At 45.0% G+C, this 18967-nt stretch overlaps 1 protein-coding gene across 2 annotated transcripts; it reads right to left on the bottom strand.

Moving 5' to 3' along the window:
- Positions 1 to 383: 383 nt before the first annotated feature.
- Positions 384 to 18000, bottom strand: mideasa (mitotic deacetylase associated SANT domain protein a). 2 transcript variants are annotated; one of them, XM_084314945.1, is made up of 13 exons: positions 17476 to 18000; positions 15121 to 16951; positions 13442 to 13660; positions 12909 to 13257; positions 12208 to 12277; positions 11505 to 11650; positions 10786 to 10889; positions 10612 to 10687; positions 10019 to 10107; positions 8587 to 8730; positions 7173 to 7301; positions 5710 to 5864; positions 384 to 1668 (listed from the first exon to the last, which is right to left on the bottom strand). In XM_084314945.1, the coding sequence occupies exons 2-13, from the start codon at positions 16630 to 16632 to the stop codon at positions 1419 to 1421; spliced, it is 3243 nt and encodes a 1080-aa protein (XP_084171071.1). In that variant the 5' UTR covers positions 16633 to 16951; positions 17476 to 18000; the 3' UTR covers positions 384 to 1418. The 2 variants fall into 2 exon arrangements, with proteins under 2 accessions (XP_084171071.1, XP_084171072.1); XM_084314946.1 differs by having other exon boundaries at positions 13442 to 13657.
- Between the last annotated feature and the right edge of the window lie 967 nt (positions 18001 to 18967).

Below are 18967 nucleotides of genomic sequence, written 5' to 3'. Positions count from 1 at the left end.
ATGAACTGAAGATGAGCTTTTGGCTGATATATGGACTGAAGGCCTACGTCATCTAGAAGTATGTAGATTTGGATCCATGGCTACAACATTCATGGACCTTGGAATTACAAGCAATTTCCAAAATGATCAAACGTAAAACTCGTTGACTTTTGTTCTAGTAAGTACAATATTTACATAACAGAATCACTAAGCTTATTGTAGCCTATAATGTCATTTTATATAGCTAATCAATGATGTGTTGTTGTGAGCAGTGCTTTGGTCGTGAGTGGTAGATAAATGTCTGGAAACACTGAACCACTGGCACCACCTGCTGGAAGGCTGAATGAACTGTATGCCTTGCCCTCTTAAAGTAGCATTTCAATGAGGATTCTTTTAAATACATGTGAGAATAGTTGATATTTTAATAAACTCTTTCAATTCACAAATCAAAAGTCAACTGATTAGTTTGATATTGGCAAAATCATTTAAAAAAATGCAGTATCATAAATATATGAAATTTCAGATATACTTTTTTCTTTTTTTACAGAAGACACATGTTTTAAAAAGGTCCCTTACTTGTAATATAAACGTGCAATCAGCCTAGAAATTAAATGACAATGTAAAATACACCATTATTTTCTTTAAAAAACAAGATCAAGAATGGCATGCTTTCTCCAACGCCAAAAATATAGTTAAAAAGTGATGAACTGCTTTGATCATGGCGTAATATTGCAACCAGACAACCTCCAAATATATTCTTAGAAAAACAACCATTCATGTAAGTCCACACTTTGGAAAAGTATAATATTTTGATATATTCAATTAAATAAGCAATACAAAAAGGAGCAAAAGTAGTAATAGATCAAATAAGTGCATTTACAAAAAAATATATTTTCCTGCCAGAGTTATGATACAAATATTTGTAAAATAAAATAAAAATAAACCATAATGGAGTGCGATTCCCTGGCTGATGGGGAGTATGTTGACGAGGACCAGACTGCCCTCTGCGAGGCTCCTCACACAGGCCCAGTGTCACCCGGGGTGGGACTGGGAGGGGATTAACTGGAAGACTTGAGGCTTTGTGGATCAAAATCCATTTTGTGTTCAGATTATTGTGCTTAATCCGTCTTCCTCAGGGTGGGACATCTTTGTTCTCCTTATTTCATTCAATCAACCGTCTCCTCCACCTTCTGTCAATCTGTCTCCGCCACTACATGACCCCCCCATCCAGTCCCCGGTCCCCATTTACTTCTATGTCGTCTGCTACCGTTTCATTAGATGTGAAGCATCAATGTCACTCACTCACACTCACGTTTAGCCACTCTGCCCCTAGTGGCGGCCCACAGGCATGGCACTTTGTGTAAGACCAGTTCAATCCATGCAACAATGCTTCACATCTAGACACAGTGTCCTTGTTTTTATTTATTTATGTCTCTGTCTCAGCGCCAGTCCGCGTCGTCTTTGTCCTCCGCCTCGGAGGTGGAGTCTTTGTCGCTGCTGGCCTCCGTCCTCTCCGTGACTCCGTTCTGAGCGGTCTCCTCCGCCTCTCTGGCCTTCACCCTGCTGGCTGCCGCCGCCACCACTGCCGCGCGCTCCTCCTCCTCCCTCAGGCGCAGCGCGGCAGCCTTCTTCTCCTGCTCGGCGTGGCTCTTCATGTGGGCACTGCGGCTCTTCACCTTGTAGAACACCCTGGAGGTCACAGGGTGGGGGGGTCACACTGTTAATATCTGCTGATTTTAAGGCGACAACACGAGTCGAAGATAAAGACGATTACGGTAGTAAAAAAAAAAGGGATTCTTAATACCATTTTTTACATGTGATATTCTTTTTAGCTTGAGTAAAAAATAAGTGAAAGTTGAATGCATGGTCTGGTTGTGTGGTACTAATAAGCATACTAACATCAGCTAAATTCGGCTAAAAACATAATAATAAATTAATTGGATTAATCTGGTCAATTACAACATGTTGTTTACATTGTTTGGTAAAGTCACGCTCATTTAGCATAAAACAGAGTGCTGTTGATGATAGAATCAAGAAGAATCCAGAATCATGGTTTATTTGTCACATACATACCAGGGCATACAGTGAAATGCGGGTGGTCATGCCTGCATCGATTGTGCAATAATACAATAATAAAATGGACATTAAAAAAAAATAAGTAAGACACAAGATGTGCATGATAAAAAAAAACATGCTAAGTTCCTGAGAAACTGGTTCCTATACACTACTATCCAATTTACAATTTTAACTCCGTAATTTTTATAATTGATGCATCTAAACTATACTATACAATACCTCCTTCCTTTAAAGTGAATTTATTTTTCGATTGTTTAAAGCGGTTGCAGCATGAGTGTTGTGTGTGTGTGTGTGTGCTCATGTGTACTTGCGAGTGGAGAGTTCAGTGTTCTTTTAAAAAAAAATATATATATATATGTTTTTGGTAGGTTATTGGTTTTTACTACCGGGCAGTCCAGTAGAGAGAGAGAGAGAGAGAGGAAGAATGGGAGATAGACGGGGGAAGACATCCGGCAAAGGTCGCCGGGTCCGGGAGTCGAACTCGGGACGCGTCTATATTAATCCCAGCCGAAGAGTGCATCGCGTTTCTCTGATTGGCCATGACGCCCATGTGACTGCGGCGCACGGCAGAGCGGTAGAGCGGAAATAGGCTGCTGCCTCCACGTCAAGAAAGACAGACAGGCATTCTATTGCCATGCTCTGCGACAAACCCTAACCTTAACCAACTCCGAAATAATGCCTAACCTTAACCCTAACCTTAACTTAACCCTAACCTTAACCAACTCCAAAATAATGCCTAACCTTAACCCTAACCTTAACTTAACCCTAACCTTAACCAACTCCGAAATAATGCCTAACCTTAACCCTAACCTTAACTTAACCCTAACCTTAACCAACTGCGAAAGAATGCCTAAACTTAACCAGCGAAAGAATGCACGTTTATAGCGAGATGATAAACGTAAAAAAATAAATAAAAAAAAGAAATTGAAGGGATTCAAACTTGTCCTCCAGAGCAAGGGGGCGAACGAGGTGAGCTAAGCGTCGATAAAAAAACAGCTGGGATTACGGCTGCATAATGCCGCGGCCGCTCTGCCGCGGGGCGTGTCGCGGCCAATCAGGGAAAACGCGGAAGCACTCGGCAGCACTCTTCGGCTGGGATTAAAGAATAGGCACTCGGGACGGCCGTGTTGCGACGCAGCGCAGTACGTGGTTCGCCACTCGGGCGCCCCTAGTATTCAGTGTTCTGATGGCCTGGGGGAAGAAGCTGAGCCGGAGTCTCTCTGTTCTCGTAGCGTGTGTACGTAGGCGCTTGCCTGACCACAGCAGCTTGAACAGGCTGTTGTTGGGGTGGTGGGAGTCTTTCATTATTCTGCAGGCTCTGGATTTGCACCTCCTGTTATATAAGTCCTGCAGGGGTGGTAGTGCAATACCCGTAGTACACTCTGCTGAGCGCACCTCTCTCTGGAGTCCCTTCCTGTCCTGTGCCGTGCTGTTTCCAATAGAATGATGATTTAGAACGGGATCAGAGGAAAAAGATCAAAGGATCAAAACCAGACTTTTCTCGGGTTTGGCACTCAACCGCTGGCGAGATAACCAGACTTTATTCATGATTGGCGCAGAATGAGTTAAGGGAAGGGTATAAAATACAAGCTTCCAGCATGAAGTGTATCCCACAATCCAATGCTCCACACGGTCACTGAATCCGCACAGAATCAAACGATAATATGACAGCTAACAACCGTGCATATTAATGAGTAGCCTGTTGGCAATTCCTTTATCTAAAGTTATTTCCTCGTCTGTTCTAGGGGTGGTATGGCCTAAAATATATATCACGGTATATTTTGAATTTTGGACGGTAACGGTATATATCACGGTATATTTGTTATAATAATAATAATAAGATTTAGGAGCAGTACAAGACATAACTATGAGATTTTTCTTTTGATCATTCTGGCTTTGGTCTGCAAAGATCCGATTTCACCAGTTTTCCGCCGCGTTGCCTACTTCACGTGCGCTCAGAAGCACCCGTCTTTCAAACTAATTCGGGCGATGCAGTGGTTCTGGAGGTAGAGCAGGCGTCTGGTAATCCGGAAGTTCCCGATCTCGATTTCCGCTCCTCCCGGTCAGTGTGTCGAAGTGTCCTTGAGCAAGACACTTAACCCCTAACTGCTCCCGATGAGCAGGTCGGCACGTTGCATGTTGCCTCCGCCGTCGGTGTGTGAATGGGTACAAAATGTGAGGAACATATTGCAAAGCGCTATATAAATGCACCATTTACCATTGGAATTCTTGTTCCTCCATTGCATCAGGAAAGGGAGCTCCTGCATCGCACTCGCTGCGGTTTACGTTGCACTACTAATCAATATTAGCCAATAATGGGCCAAGCTTTTGACGTGTCTTTTTCCACAAACTAGTTTATTATATTTGAATGGCAATAGCTGTGTGTGTTACATTTGTAAATGTGAAAAAGCCTAAAAGTAGCCTAGAGTCAAATCTCTACCGTGGCCCGGATTCTACCGTTATACTGGTTCAGCCGCTATACCTCCCACCTAGTCTGTTCATATGCTGCACCATTTGAAGGCACATTTTTTAAAGCTTATGCAGATATTTTTTATGAGATCTAGGGGTGGTGGTGTTTTCTTGTTGTACATCTAGAATGTCACCACCAGAGGGCGCACTGAAGGGAAGGAGTGGAAGGAATGTGGTAATTCAGAATGTAGCCCCTCTCTCAGAATGCTGTCATGACAGCGCCTATCCATTCGTCATCATTAAATTAGCATTAACGGTGGCTAAAATGTACTGATTATATGCGTCTATTCCTGGAACATCAAACTGTGCATTCCAGGGTATGGTAGTTCCCAGGCCCAAGAACATCTGAACACCACATACAAATGTTTTATAAAATAAAATACAGGAATTGTCCTTTAACAAGGTAGAATCTGTAATGCCATCAAACAGCGACCACTAGGCAAAAGAGTCCCGCTTGGTATTGCACTTTGATCACACGTTTTGTTTTGGTCTGATGTGTGGGTTGGAGTTGATTGGGGATCGGGGGGAGGGGGGAGGGGTTGCTATTGCTGTCTACAGGCTCAGCCAAGAGAGGTCTGGAGAACTTAATAATAATACATTTTATTTGGTGGCGCCTTTCACGACACCCAAGGTCACCTTACAGATCATAAAAACACAGCAAGGCAGTTAAAAGTCGAGGTTAAAAACAAAACAAACAACAAGGAAGTATAAAACAGTGAAGTTAAAATAACAAAACAAACAAACAGCAGGGGGTAAAGAACAGTGACACGGGTTATAGTGAATATGCTAATTTAGTTCACAGTATAATAATACAAAAAAAAAAATGTAAGCAAAGTGTAATACCAAGCAGGGCTTTGTTGCCTAGCGGTCGCTGTTTGATGGCATTACAGATTCTACCTTTAAACTCAATCAACACACACACTGCAAAAATACTGCACTGGGACTGACTGCAACTCTGCGCTTTACACATATTTATTCAAATTATTAATCCTTCTCTGCACTGTCTTTGTCCTGTGTCTGTTGTTGCTGTTATGTGGAAAAAAAATTTATGGAAAAATGCTGTAATGCCGAAACAATTACCAATGTGTTTACACATATGGCTTATTAAAGGAATTGGAATCTGAACACACACACACACACACACACACACACACACCCACACACCCCTCCAGCTCTATCTCTGACCTGCTGCACTTCTTGCAGGGGAACACTCCCTCGGGCTCCAGCGGGGGCTTGGCTGGTGCTCTGCTGGGACGAGGCTTGCGTGGCGCAGAGTGGGGCGCTGACTGGGCCTTCTTACTTACAGCCTCCTGGACGTGGTGCACTGGCCCTGCCGCCGCCTGTCGGGTCAAAACATATCATGTGAGATTCTACTCTACTCACTAATACCTATAATAAGCCAACTTAGAACTACCCACCTGTTGCCAAAATGTTTTTTATTAGTTTAGCTTTTATTTTTTACAATCACAGACTCATTTTCATAGTGATAGTTAGTTATGCTTCCAGCCAGGTAGGAGACTTGCTCAGAGCCCAGCTGTGGGTTGTGGTTTAAGAGTGTGTGGGTCCAAGGCACAGTAAGAATGCAGCCAATCTTACCAGACAAACGCCCCTGTGGCAAAGTCCAAATGAGAAACGTTGTATCGTATCGGAGATTAGAGATCTCCCAACACCGCTGTGAAACTGTCTCAGGGCTTCTGATATCAAACAGCTAGTATCAAACAAGCAAGGTGCTTAATAACGATCAATGAAATGCAGGCTTTCCCTATGAACTATGAAAAAGCTACTGTACTGCCAATGTGAAAGCCATACAGCTTGGCTATAAACAGACATTTTCACCCTCACTGGCCTACAAAGTGAAAGACACAGTTTTCACGTGTTAAATATTGGAGCGACAGGAGTTTTCCAACGTTAATATATGGGGTCACCTGTGGAGAAAAGGCTGGGAACATCTGATGCCATGTGAGGTGTGTGATTACCTTGTTAAAACAAGTTGTATGGGAAAGACTAGAGACTTTGAAAAGCAGATGCTAAATGTGAGATAGGATAAGACATTCCTTTGTTGATCCACTTGGGAACATTCTGGCATCATAGCAGCATGGGGGAGGGGGGGGGAGGAGCTACAGGTATGGGCAGGATAAAGACATAAATATAGGCAATACAATGGGATCTGTACATAAACAATATAAACTGCGTAAACAATATAATTAACTCTGAATATAAGAATATGAGACAGTAAATCAAAGGTGCAAATGAGGGTCTGTATACCCCATCAGTTATATATTATATCCGTTACAATAAATATGGGCAATAGAGAATTAGAATCTGAATATATACTATGAGTAAGTAAAAAGTAAACTGTATACACAGGTGCAGTATACATAAGGTACCCTAACTGGCGTGATATACGTTATATGTTGTAGTCCGTGCAGGTTTGATGTTAGATGCTACACAGTTATGGGTAGGTGGGACGGTGAGGGTACATATAAGTATATATGTATGTATGTACAGTATGTATATATTATGTATATAATAATAATAATAATAATAATAATAATAATAATAAACTTTATTTATATAGCATATATATATTATATATATGTATGTGTTTTCTTAGTTTGTGTTTTGAAGAAAATAAAACAATAACTTACATAGTCATGAGTCTGTAGTGTCTGAGTGACCCTCGCCTGGTGCTCGTCTTTACTCTGGTCATGTGACTCTTCCACCTTTATGACAAGCCCCGCCCCTTCTCCTTGATTCAATCTTGCTTGGTGAGAGCTCTGTGGTAGACAACAGGCAATGAGAATAGCAACACATCGGTTAGTTAGACTGAGACCATAGAAACTTTTTAAAAGGCATTTCTGCTTTACTGGATACACAGCGAAGAGAGACGGGAAAGATGTGAGGGAAAGAGTGTGACATAAGACAAAAACATGAGCCAAATTCAAACCCATGACATTGAGAGTATGTGATGTGCGCCTTGCCCCGACTAACTCAAATAATTACCTTAGAAAAGGACCATACCAGTCTGATTTTGACTTCTCGCCATTACTGGAGATTGCCCCAGTCGATAACAAAGTTTGTGTTTGTAGGTGTATACGTACGTGTTTGAACTGATAACAGCTTACCTTACTAAACGCCATTCAAACGGCCATTGGTGTTGAAAAGGGGTGGAAAATACTCCATGAGACTTGTTGTTTGAAAGCTGCTAGGCATAATGAAACTCATCCTTCTGAAAACCACTGTGTAATTTCTTTTTCGCTACACTCTACTAGAAGTGCCGCATGGCAAACACATTCAGTTGGGTGCGCTTGTTATTAACTCCCGGGTGCTCCTGGTTGCATAGCTTGTAGTAGTAGCAGTAACTTGTAGCAATACAGTAACATTAGTGAAAATAAATGACAGTGATTTTCACAAGGGTGAATTACCTGTGCCTGGCGACTTTCATGTTTCATGGAGCATATTTTCAACATCAACGGCAGTGTGAAAGGTAGGCTGCCTATTTACATTTTTACTTATAATTGTACTATATCTATTGTGCTATAATTTAATTTAGTTTATATCCCATATAATTTTATTCAACCTCTTATATACAGTCGTAAAGCCCTGGCCTATATTTTATTTCATAAATATATTATTCTATTGTGCTTAACTTAGCTCATATTTCATTTTATTTTACTCCACTTTATTGTATTATCTGTCTGTTAATGTCTGTCCGCTAATGTCGCACCAGTAACATCCAAAGCAAATTCCTTGTATGTGAAAAGTATACTTGGCAATAAAGACCATTCTGATTCTGAGATCTACCTAAACATACACTTTATACACCTATGAACACACAGAATGTGTTAAAGACAGGGGCAATCTTTGGTAATGGAGAAGTCAATGGTATGGTCCTTTTAAGGAACATAAATCGCTTCCCGTCTTCCCCAGAGTCAGACAAGAAGATAAGATACCGATTTCCTCTCTGTGCGTTCAGTAGAAAGCTATCTGGCTGCAAGCTAGCCTAGCTTAGCACAAATGAATGGAAGTGGATATGGACCACGAGCCTAGCTGTTGGCCGACCTTAATGTCCACCACTGCTTCACTGGACCTCTCAGCTGGCGACTCAGGAGGGCCGTAGGTGAGAATGCCATTGCGACCGATCTTGACCTGTTTCTTGTACGTGTAGTAGAATTCTACACACTGGGCCACAGTCTTGGTCCTTACCTTTAAAGAAGACAAAACATGCACACACACACACACACACAGAGACAGACAATTGTTATGACTTTATTCTGACTGTGTCTAATGACATTATACCATGGTCTGGGCGAAAACTGATTGGGAGGCAGGTGTGCGTTAAAACTGTTAATGCACACGTAGTTCGGCTCAGGTTTAATCACCGTTCTAAATTCATCCGCTACCCAATCTGTAACCATAGCAACATTAAAGAGCAAAGTCGCCAAACTTGTTATCAACTAGGGCGGCTAAGTGGCGCAGTGGGCAAGGCGCTCGCTGGGTTAGAGCCCAGCTCTCTGCGTTGCTACCAGCTTGGCTGGTCGTTCATACTAACACAGTTGGCAGTGTTAGGGGGTGGGAAAGCTGGTGGGTGGGGATCGGACGTTGTGAACAGCGACTCCTACAGGTCGGTTGGTGCGCCTGTACAGCAGAATCAGGAAGTAACGGGGGCAGCGTGAGCCTCCCACGCGTTACTCCTCGCCACTGAGAGATTGCGCTGTGCAGGTGAAAAGATGTGACAGCTGCCTCCTTGTGTACCGGAGGGGACACGTGATGCAAGGCTTGGTCCTCACTGCAGCCGACCAGTGGGAGGCATAGTCTAGCAACGTTCGAGACAGGGGAGGGGAGAATTGAAGGGAGAATTGGCAAGACGAAATTGGGATGGGAGAAAAATATAAAAATAAGGAGAAAAAGTGGATAAAAAAAAACTTGTTATCAACTGCGTCGAAGCGCAGCGGACTTATCAACTTGATAGACTAACGATGGCAAAGTGCAAAACTTTTATTTTTTTTTATCCACTTTTTCTCCTTTTTCTATTTTTTCCCATCCCAATTTCGGGGTACCAATTCTTCCCTCCCCTGTCTTGAACGTTGCTCGCATATGCCCCCCACTGGCCGGTTGTAGGGAGGATAGAAGCCTTGCATCACGTGTCCCCTCCGATACACGAGGAGGCAGCCTGTCACATCTTTTCACCTGCCGGCGTGGACTCTCATTGGCGAGGTGTAACGTGTGGGAGGCTCACACTACCCCCGCCATTTCCTGTCTCTGCTGTGCAGGCGTCCCCCAACCGACCTGTAGGAGTCGCTGTCCACAACGTCCAGATTTAATTTTATATTGTTGGCAAATGACCATGGTATGAGCAGGATAATCAACTTGTAGATGCGCGTCGGATGGTTCTTTGCCTCAACATCATGCCTTAGAACCACTCAACGCGCACCTACTCGCTGATTATCCCTTACTTGTCTTAATGGCACATGGAGAACTGACGGGCACGTACCAATTTCTGCACCATGAAGAAATCCTTCCTGTATGCACTGATCCCCTTGTTGAAGTAGGATTTCTCTTCTCCAGTCCAACAGTCTGATCCTGAAAGTACATTAAACACAACCCTCTGATAAGGTCATTGGTGAGCAGATCAGAGAGAGAGAGAGAGAGAGAGAGCTGTTGGGACAAAGGGCAGGTCAGGGTGACTGGGAGAAGTTTATTTAGATGGGTTTGTGAAAGATATTACATAAGCTTCCTTGTTCCCTTAAAGCCAGCCGGCGTGTCGAGTGATTTCACTTTGATAAGATATCTTTATTGATCCCCATGGGGAAATTCGGGTGTCATAGCAGTATGGGGGAGGGGGTACAGGTATGGGCAGGGTAATCGTAGAAAGACAATAAATATGAAAAAAATAAACAGTGTAAACACAAGGTGCAGAATAGATGAGGGTCTGTATGCCCTATAGCGGTTATAATATATGTTACAATAAAAAAAATGGCATGCATAGGTCTCCGTAGATCCCACGGATCCACTGTCACGCTATAGCAATAATAGTAGACAGACAAATGTACCGCTGAGGAAGTATGTTTTCTTATATGTCCCCACCTGAGTAGTGGTAGTCTGCCAGGTGGTGGCCTCCTGGGATGATGGGTTCCTTAAACATCAGGCGCGTCAACGTCTCCTGGATGTCAACACAACGTGTCGCGGTGAGCAAATGATTTGCAGGTTTTTAGGCAAGGTCACCGAACAAGTCAAACAAGTGACTCACTGTATACTCACAAGGACATCACCCGCGCTTTCATGCAGACAGTGCAGCACCAGCTCCTGATTGGTCCCCCCGCCGCGGAACACACTGGAACATGCCAAGCTCATTAAATCATCCACTAGAGAGGGAGGGGGGGGAGGGGGAGGGGGAGAGAGAGAGTATGGAAGACATTGAGATGACAGAGAAAATGGTGTGGAAAACAAAAGGCATGTAGAATATTGACTGGGAGAAAAAGAGAGACACAAAGAGACGATCTACTCTACCATTGCTTTTCACACACACACACACACACACACACACACACACACACACACACACACACACACACACACACACACACACACACACACACACACACACACACACACACACACACACACACACACACACACACACACACACACACACACACACACACACACACACACACACACACACACACACACACACACACACACACACAAATTATGACAGTGAGTAAACATAAGTAAACAAACGAGGTAGGCTCAGGCTGTAGGCCTGTAATACATGTGACATATGTGTATAAAGGTCATAGATTCACGTAATCAACACACCTGATGTTGCGTCTACACTATTAAACGTCTTGGAGCAGCGTGCCGTCGAGCGTTTTGTTTTTCAGTCACAAACTGTGACCACATGATTGCATTCAAAGCGTGAGTTAGCTGGTTGTCAGACAGTGGCAGTGGTCATTGGTGGAAGGTTAAGTACTGACCACACTCCTGGTCTCCATGTTTAAGCTGGGGCTTCTTCACCTCTGGGAGACACACCAGGTCAGCCTTGTGTTGGTCAAACTGGGCGCTGAGCCGGTCTCGTAGCTCTGGCGCCTCTGCCTGATACTGCTGTCCAATGTTGATACGCCTGGCCATGTTAAAAACATAAGATACATAAAACGGAAGACAGTGAGATATGGAGGGTTGGTAGATATTCACAAGACACTATCAGAATACAGAGTTCCAACGGTCGGGTACATATTTGTGTTCATCAAACGGACTTTTCCACTACCAGTATTTGTCAGTGTCTATGTTCAATTGTTACATTTCATTGTTGCATAGCTTGAATGACTTAAGAGGTTTTATTTTGGCAAGCTACAACAATCAGTTGGGATGCAACTGTAAGTAATCAGGAAATATGCCATTTAGGCTACTACTATCAGCAGCCAGGCTTGACCACTAAACATTTGACCGGGTGAAAATAACATCATTAACAAATTCCCACAACATTATCCAGAAGTTCCAGACATGGAAAAAACGCAAAGATTTTCCAAATTCCACGACATCTCCCAAGTTTTCGATGGCGGTAGTAGGAACCCTGAGAGTACAGTGCTGTGCTGCTGTGGAGATTTGATAAAAGAACACATCACTGCTCCCGGGGGCCTTCCCAGCCCCAGAATAAATGTTTAGGAGACGGATTCTTACGGTTGAAAGCTGACAGGTGTGGCATCTGTGATCAAAGGCAGGACCGGGGGCGTGATATCTGTGAAACTGGCTGAAACACACAAAGGGATGCAGACTCTTTAGGCATTATCTGAGATAGCCAGGGTGATGGGGCTTATCTCTGAATGGAACTATAGGCTACTGGGCCAGGGGCCCCCGATGGTCAGCGGGCTATACAGAAGCAGAACAATGACAGACACAAAAACAGCAAGTTGTGGTGGGTGTATGCATAAAACAGCAAAAAATTACAGGAACAGAAACAGCTCTGACTAATAGAACGATTTGGGAAGGGCAAATGATAAGGTGATTTCCCTGCTGAAGGCAAATGATGTGAATTCAGAAAATCAACACGTTATGGCCCGAGCACCATTGAATCTGTGTTGGTGAACATAAACAACACTGTCCCAAGTATAGAAGCCAGAGAACAAAGTGTCTAATCTGTGATATGAAATTGATAAAAGTAAAGACTTAAGTGGAGGCTCCAGTAATAACCACGAACAGGAGACAGATCAGCTTTGACATTCAAATGAGCTTTTTTTTTTTGCTAGAAAATATACCCGACTATATATATTCAGGGTCTATATAAATGACCCCCCCCCCCTCCCCCTCCCCCTCAAATAAAAGAATTCTAGGAAATTTCCACCGTTTCCATCTAATTCTCAGTGCATTGTTGTGAGACTCACTGGCGCGCAGGAGGCTGCGTGTGGCAGACTTGGGCGTGGGCGGCGGCAGCAGGCTCTGGCTGCTCGCGGCGATGTTGGACAGGAAGGTGGAGAAGTAGAGGCCCGAGCCCTCGCGCACGGGAGACAGGATGGGCGGGGGCGTGTAGGGGGGCAGGACGAGCGGGTAGTCCGGCAGGCGTATCGGAGAGCGCAAGTGGCTCTGGTAGGGCGTGATGCTGGAGTAGACGGAGGGAGCGATGAACGTGGCCGGTTTGGGAGGAGGGATGAAGAGGGGCTCCGGACGAGGTCGCCGCTTGGACTTGGACTTGGACTTTCTGTCGTCGTCCTGGCCAGAGCAGACGTCCCCCTCCTGTTTGGAAAAAAGGGGGGAGGATGAGGAAAGAAGTCTTGGTGAATGTTCAAAAAAAACTTCTGGAGGCTGACGAGTAAACAATGTTATTATCAGTGTCTCTAAACAAACAAGTGAAATAGCTAAGCAGGGTGTTCCATTGAAGTCGAATATATCAACTGCACTCAGCCATTTCAAAACTGACCTGGCTGGAGCTCTCGGACGTGGAGTTCCTCAGGGACCGGCGGCGAGCCACGATGACCGAGGCCTTGTGTTCGGGCTGGGCCGGCAGCTGCTCGTGCTGCCCCGGGCGACCCTGGGGCCAGGCCCCGGAGGGATCCGCTTGACCCCCGCGCACTGGTACCGACACAGGCATGACCAGGGGCACCATGCCAGCTGTCCTGCCCGCTGGAGCAGCTTCCTGCTGGGGCATGAAAGGAGAGAGAGAGAGATAGATAGAGATAGAACAGGAGATAATAGTAGAGTGGAATGAGAAAATTTGGAGAAGTACAGAGACAAAAAGGAAGCGATGAAGACAAATGGAATGGAAAGAGGACTGTGGTGACTGAGTGAAGCTCCTGTTCCGTGAATGAAAGCCTGCAACGCGGTCTATATCAAACCATAGGTACGCATTTAGCACGCTGAATTATTAATACACAGGAACCCCGTCTGAAAGGCCTTCCAAAGTGTCACAACAAGTCCCACACTCTATTTGAGAACACTTAAGACTAGCCTTACAAGTCCCTTCCTCATCACGCGTTGACCGTCCAATCATCCATAGCATAGATTCAATGCCACGTGGGCATACATAGTGAAGACATTGTACGTTTAAAAACCGACAATGTTCTCGACTTTCCTCCAGTCAGCCAAACTAGACTCAGAAATGTGGTTAAGAAAACAACAGCTTCAAGACTTGCGAGTGTCTGTATCCAGCTGGGGAGTGTGGGAGTGTGTATGTTGCACTAGGCCGGGCTGGTCGGGGGGCCCCTCCCTGGTTTTATTGAATGACTGGGCTGAGGAATGTGGAGGTGTGCAGACATGCATGCTGGTTCAACAGTAAACCCTGCACAGGCAACTCTGCACACAGAAAGGAGAGAAACCTGCGCTTTTAATCCATGAGGGCAACGTAACAACGCCTGTACCAATGCCTGACCAATAATCACAAAACGTTTGACGGTTGTGATGCCTTTTTTCTTCTTCTTTTTTTTGTTTGGAAATTTGGAAGAAATCCAACTATTCTCAGTGGGTGCGCCAGAATATACACATCCTAGATCTTGGGCAACACAGTTAAGGAGATCTCCTTTCTCACAGCGCCCGGTAACATAAGGAGAGTGATTTATTCAATCAAAATTGGGGATTGTCCGATAATAGCCCTTTTTCAAGTTGTGCAACTATCCGCCGTGTCAGGATGTACAAGGCACGGTGGCGACTCCACAAACAGCTGTGAAAGAATTAAATGGATACACCTCACAAAAAGCCTTGTGAACCAGAGGGAAGTTATGTGTAGAAACTGTGTTCTTCCTCTTTGTAGGGGCGGCTGCCACTTGTGCATGATTGACACGATCTGCTCCGTCATCAAATACAAACTAGCCCAGCAGTTCCGTTTCAGTAAGGATGCACAAATACCAATATGGGTATCCGATATTTATCCGAATTTGTCATTTCACTGTCTGTCACTTCATCATACCTTGATTAGATATAGGCCATAGTGCTACAGTAAGTATGTCGGTATGTATATATGTATGTATGCATGTATGTATGTATGTATGTATGTATGTATGTAAGTATGTTATTTTACACATCAGAAACTGTATGAGTCTCGGACAAACTTCCTTCAGGACAATAAAATCGTATCTAATCTGCGTATGATTTTTTTTGTATAACCTTTGCAGCTTTAGCAGGCAGGGACTCCATCTCCGATGCCTTCTGGGCCAGAGTCTCCAGGTTGATCTCCTTAGACGCCCTTCTCCTCCTGCGAGTGCTCTGGATGACGCCTCCCGTCGTCGTGGCGTGCGCTTCTCCTGCCCTCGCGGCCTCTACCTCCGCTACTCCATTCTGGGGGGCGGGAATGGGGTCCCTGGAGGCCTGGGACCAGGGGGTTGTGGTCGGAGGGCCACCCTGTGGGGACAGCCCGTCCCTGGACAGGCGGCGCGAGCGGCGGGGAAGGGGCAGCAGTGTGTCGGAGGGCTCTGTGGGACTCGAGGAGAGGCTCTCTGGGAACGGGTCAGGTGTGGCCGATGCGTCGCTGGGTTGGATCTCCGCTTCCTGCCGCTGGCCCACACTGGTGGCCACCGATTGGACATGTTCTGGGCTGGTATTAGACGGACTGGACTCGGGGGGCTGATACGCCGGGAAGTGTTGGTTTTGCTGCTGTTTTTGTTGCAGCTGTGGTTGTGATGGTTCTTGCTGTGGTGCATCCTGTGGTTGCATTTGTTGTTGCAGCTGCTGATCTTGCTGCTGCTGCATGTGTTGAATCTGTTGCCGTTGCTCCTGTAGTTGCTGCTGGTGGTGATACTGTTGCATGTGCTGCAATTGCTGCTGTTGAATTTGATGCTGTTGCATTTGATGCTGTTGCTGCAAATGCTGCTGCTGCTGTTGTAGCTGGTGACGGTGTTGCTGCTGATGGAGCTGCTGCTGTTGCTGCTGCTGGTGATGGTGCATTTGCTGCTGCTGCATCTGCTGTAGCAGCTGCTGTCGTGTTTTGGCCGGCTCGCTATATCCGGGGCCGGGCCCCCCCTTGCTGCCCTGGAACACGGGGAAGTACCCAGCGGGGACCTGCTGCTTGGGCCCAAACGCTGAGTGGAAGGGTTGTAGCATGGAGCCTGGCATGGTGTGAGACGGGGCATGGGGCTGAGCCTGGATGTCTACACGTTTATGGCCCGGCTGATAGGCCTGGAGCTGAGCCTGTCGCATTGCAGCTGCAGCATGCTGCTCCCACTCGAGGCCTCTGGCCTGGGCCTGAGCTGCCTCCCTGTAAACCTCAGATCCCGATGGCTGATTCTCTCCCCCCATCTGCAGAGCTCCGACGTCGTGGCTTCCTTTGGGGAAGCCCATCTGACCCCTGACACTGTTCCCCCCGCCGCCCATATAAGGAGGGCCAATGTTCTGCCCCCACGCTGGTACCGGACCTTCCTGAGACCAGCCAGGGGCCTGCGCGGGGTCCTGCTGCAGCCACCTCACCGGGGCACCCTGCTGGTAGTGCGCCCGGCCTTGGGGCCCTTTCTCTGGAACATAAGCACTGGAGCTTCCACCGGAATCACTGTGACCCGACTCCAAAGGTGGAGGCCCCATGCCGCCGTAATAAACGTCTCCAGAAGGCTGAGCAGGCTCCTTCATAGCTGCAGTCCTGTGCTTCGCACTCTTGTCACTATTAATTTTCTGTTGAGGAAGACTCATTGTAGTGTCATTCAGTAAAAATAATAATAATAATTATAATAATAAAAATCTTGAATCAGGGCTCTCAGTCTTTATTCCTTTCAACACAGAGTGTAAGGAATGAAGGGATGTGGTCTTTTGTGGCGTTCCCACACAACCTCTGCCTGGAGGAGAGGTTTTGCCCTGCTTTGTTTAATTGTGTGAATAGAAGTATTCAGAAGGAAACATAAATCCCAAAGGAAGGGGGCAGAGGGTGGGGGGGCACACACCCCTCTCTCCAAAATTAGATCAGAAGTTTGACGTCCTTCATCCTTCTCCGATCCGCATGCGGGTGCAGGACCTTTGAGAGAAAAGGAAGTGTTAGAAACTCCCCGTTTACTCCAGATATTAAAAGTTTGCCTTTGCATCTGCAACACGGAGACAAGTGAGTCGTAAACAATCTAATAACAACGATCGTAAAAGAAGACAGGGGTCAGAGGGGAGCGTGCCTGTGGACATGCCTAGCCGTTGTAAATAACATACACGTTAGGCCTACGTCCTGTCTGTAACATGTTTATTAAAATGCATCTAAGCGTGTTCCTAACTACTGAGTTTAAGTTTTAATAACCGCGGTATAACGTAAAAAGTTACAGATGTTGTTGACACTGTACAGATCAAAAGTAGCCCAAAACAGCGAGGTGTTAACGTTACTGTGCAAAGCTGCCATTTGGCATAACAAGAAATACAGGAAGCGAAAGGAGACCCAGTGAGAGCCAGAGCAACATCCTATTATACTCAAAATCAGTCAAAGAAATCTGCGTCTCAGTCATAGTTTTTAGAAACGATGAACACTCGTTTCTCATATAGAGTGCACAATTACGGTACCTTCTCAACGCTGCTGCACAAAGCATTCCATGGCGATCATGTCCATGGAACCACTTTGGTTCCGATCAAAGTCGACTGCATGCATCATGCAACTCCATGACGGAATCGTGCGCAACAAATGTCATACAAGTTGGAACAACTTTTTTTCCTTCGAGCAAAGACAGCTGTGTCGACCATCTACTGTGTTGTTGCCGTGGCGGAGCTTTATTATGATTCCATGAAAACCCGTTTATTCGAAAGTCCCGAAATAATAAACAATCGTATGCGTGCTGTACCCACAGTGTTGTTGCACACTGTCCGTAACACGGAATACTTCCAGGAAAACATGTCCACAACTTTCTCTCCGCACCAACGAGTCAACCACGCCGCACACAACCGTGGAGTGTGTACAAATCGTGGCGTGTTGCAAGCTATTTTTACATTTTTCGCTGATAGGACTATATTCGCAACGGTTTGTCATTTGCAGAAGTTGGCGATCAGTTTATCCAGAGTGTTTGGAATATGCTGGAAGAATAACTGCGCAAATACATTATCAAGTTTTTTGCATCATCGAATGTATCGCCTCACCCCAAAGCGGCTCAACTGACATCCTGTTGTCCAATCCGATTGTTTAACCACGCCCATCTCTATATCCGTATACGTTTGTTTTCCTGTCACGGTTGTCCCGGAAAACCCTGCTGAAGATAAGATACAAAATAACTATATTCCTTTATTGATCCCCTCCTCGGGGAAATTCTGGCGTCATAGCAGCATGGGGGAGGGGGGAGGGGGGAGGGCAGGGTAATATTAGAAAGACATAAATATAGCTTTTTTTGGGTTGCATTTTTGCAATTTAAAAAAGTTAGCATTTTGTACTTTAGTTTGTATATTGTATATTTTGTATAGTGTTTGGACTTTATTCTTTTAACTTTTTTACTGTATGAAGCACATTCCCAGCTAGGGTGCTTATACAGAACCAAGCATTTCACTGTAATGTACTTTATATGTGACAAATAAAACAAACTTGATATAGGCAATATAATTCCATCTGAATATAAAATGTGAGAAAAAGAAACAGTGTAAACAATATAATTAACTCTGAATATAAAAAATATATGAGAAAAATAAACAATATACACAAGGTGCAGGTGAGGGTCTGTGCCCTAACTGGCATGATTATATCTGGCATGATTATATTATATGTGATTGATTGATTGATTGATTGATTGATTGAAAACTTTATTAACAGATTGCAGAATGGGTACAGTACAGTACAGCTCAATACATACAATTGTTAAGGGGATGCAGACCAGAGAAAGACTTTCGTCTTGTTTACATCAGGGTCCCCCATTTTCAATTCATCGTAACATATATGACATACATGACATACAGATAGACATGTTATAAAAATGATTTGTTTTAGTGCAATAACAAAGGTAGTGCAGTAACAGAGGTAGCTTGACTAACTTCACAAGTTCAGTTGTGTAACTGAGGGGTACAATTCCCTGACTGT

This window comes from Notolepis coatsorum (genome assembly GCF_963971535.1).
Source record: "Notolepis coatsorum genome assembly, chromosome: 5".
NCBI classification, from domain to species: Eukaryota; Metazoa; Chordata; class Actinopteri; order Aulopiformes; family Paralepididae; genus Notolepis; species Notolepis coatsorum.
This window is presented reverse-complemented; position numbering and strand designations above follow the sequence as displayed.

What these genes read in the sequence shown, in the direction of transcription:
- mideasa (XM_084314945.1), bottom strand. Translation starts at nt 16,632, where the DNA reads ATGAGTCTTCCTCAACAGAAAATTAATAGTGACAAGAGTGCGAAGCAC. An exon ending in TGCCTGCTAAAGCTGCAAAG is followed by an intron (nt 13,661 to 15,120) that starts GTTATACAAAAA and finishes TTCATGCCCCAG; the next exon opens with CAGGAAGCTGCTCCAGCGGG. An exon ending in CGTCCGAGAGCTCCAGCCAG is followed by an intron (nt 13,258 to 13,441) that starts GTCAGTTTTGAA and finishes TTTTCCAAACAG; the next exon opens with GAGGGGGACGTCTGCTCTGG.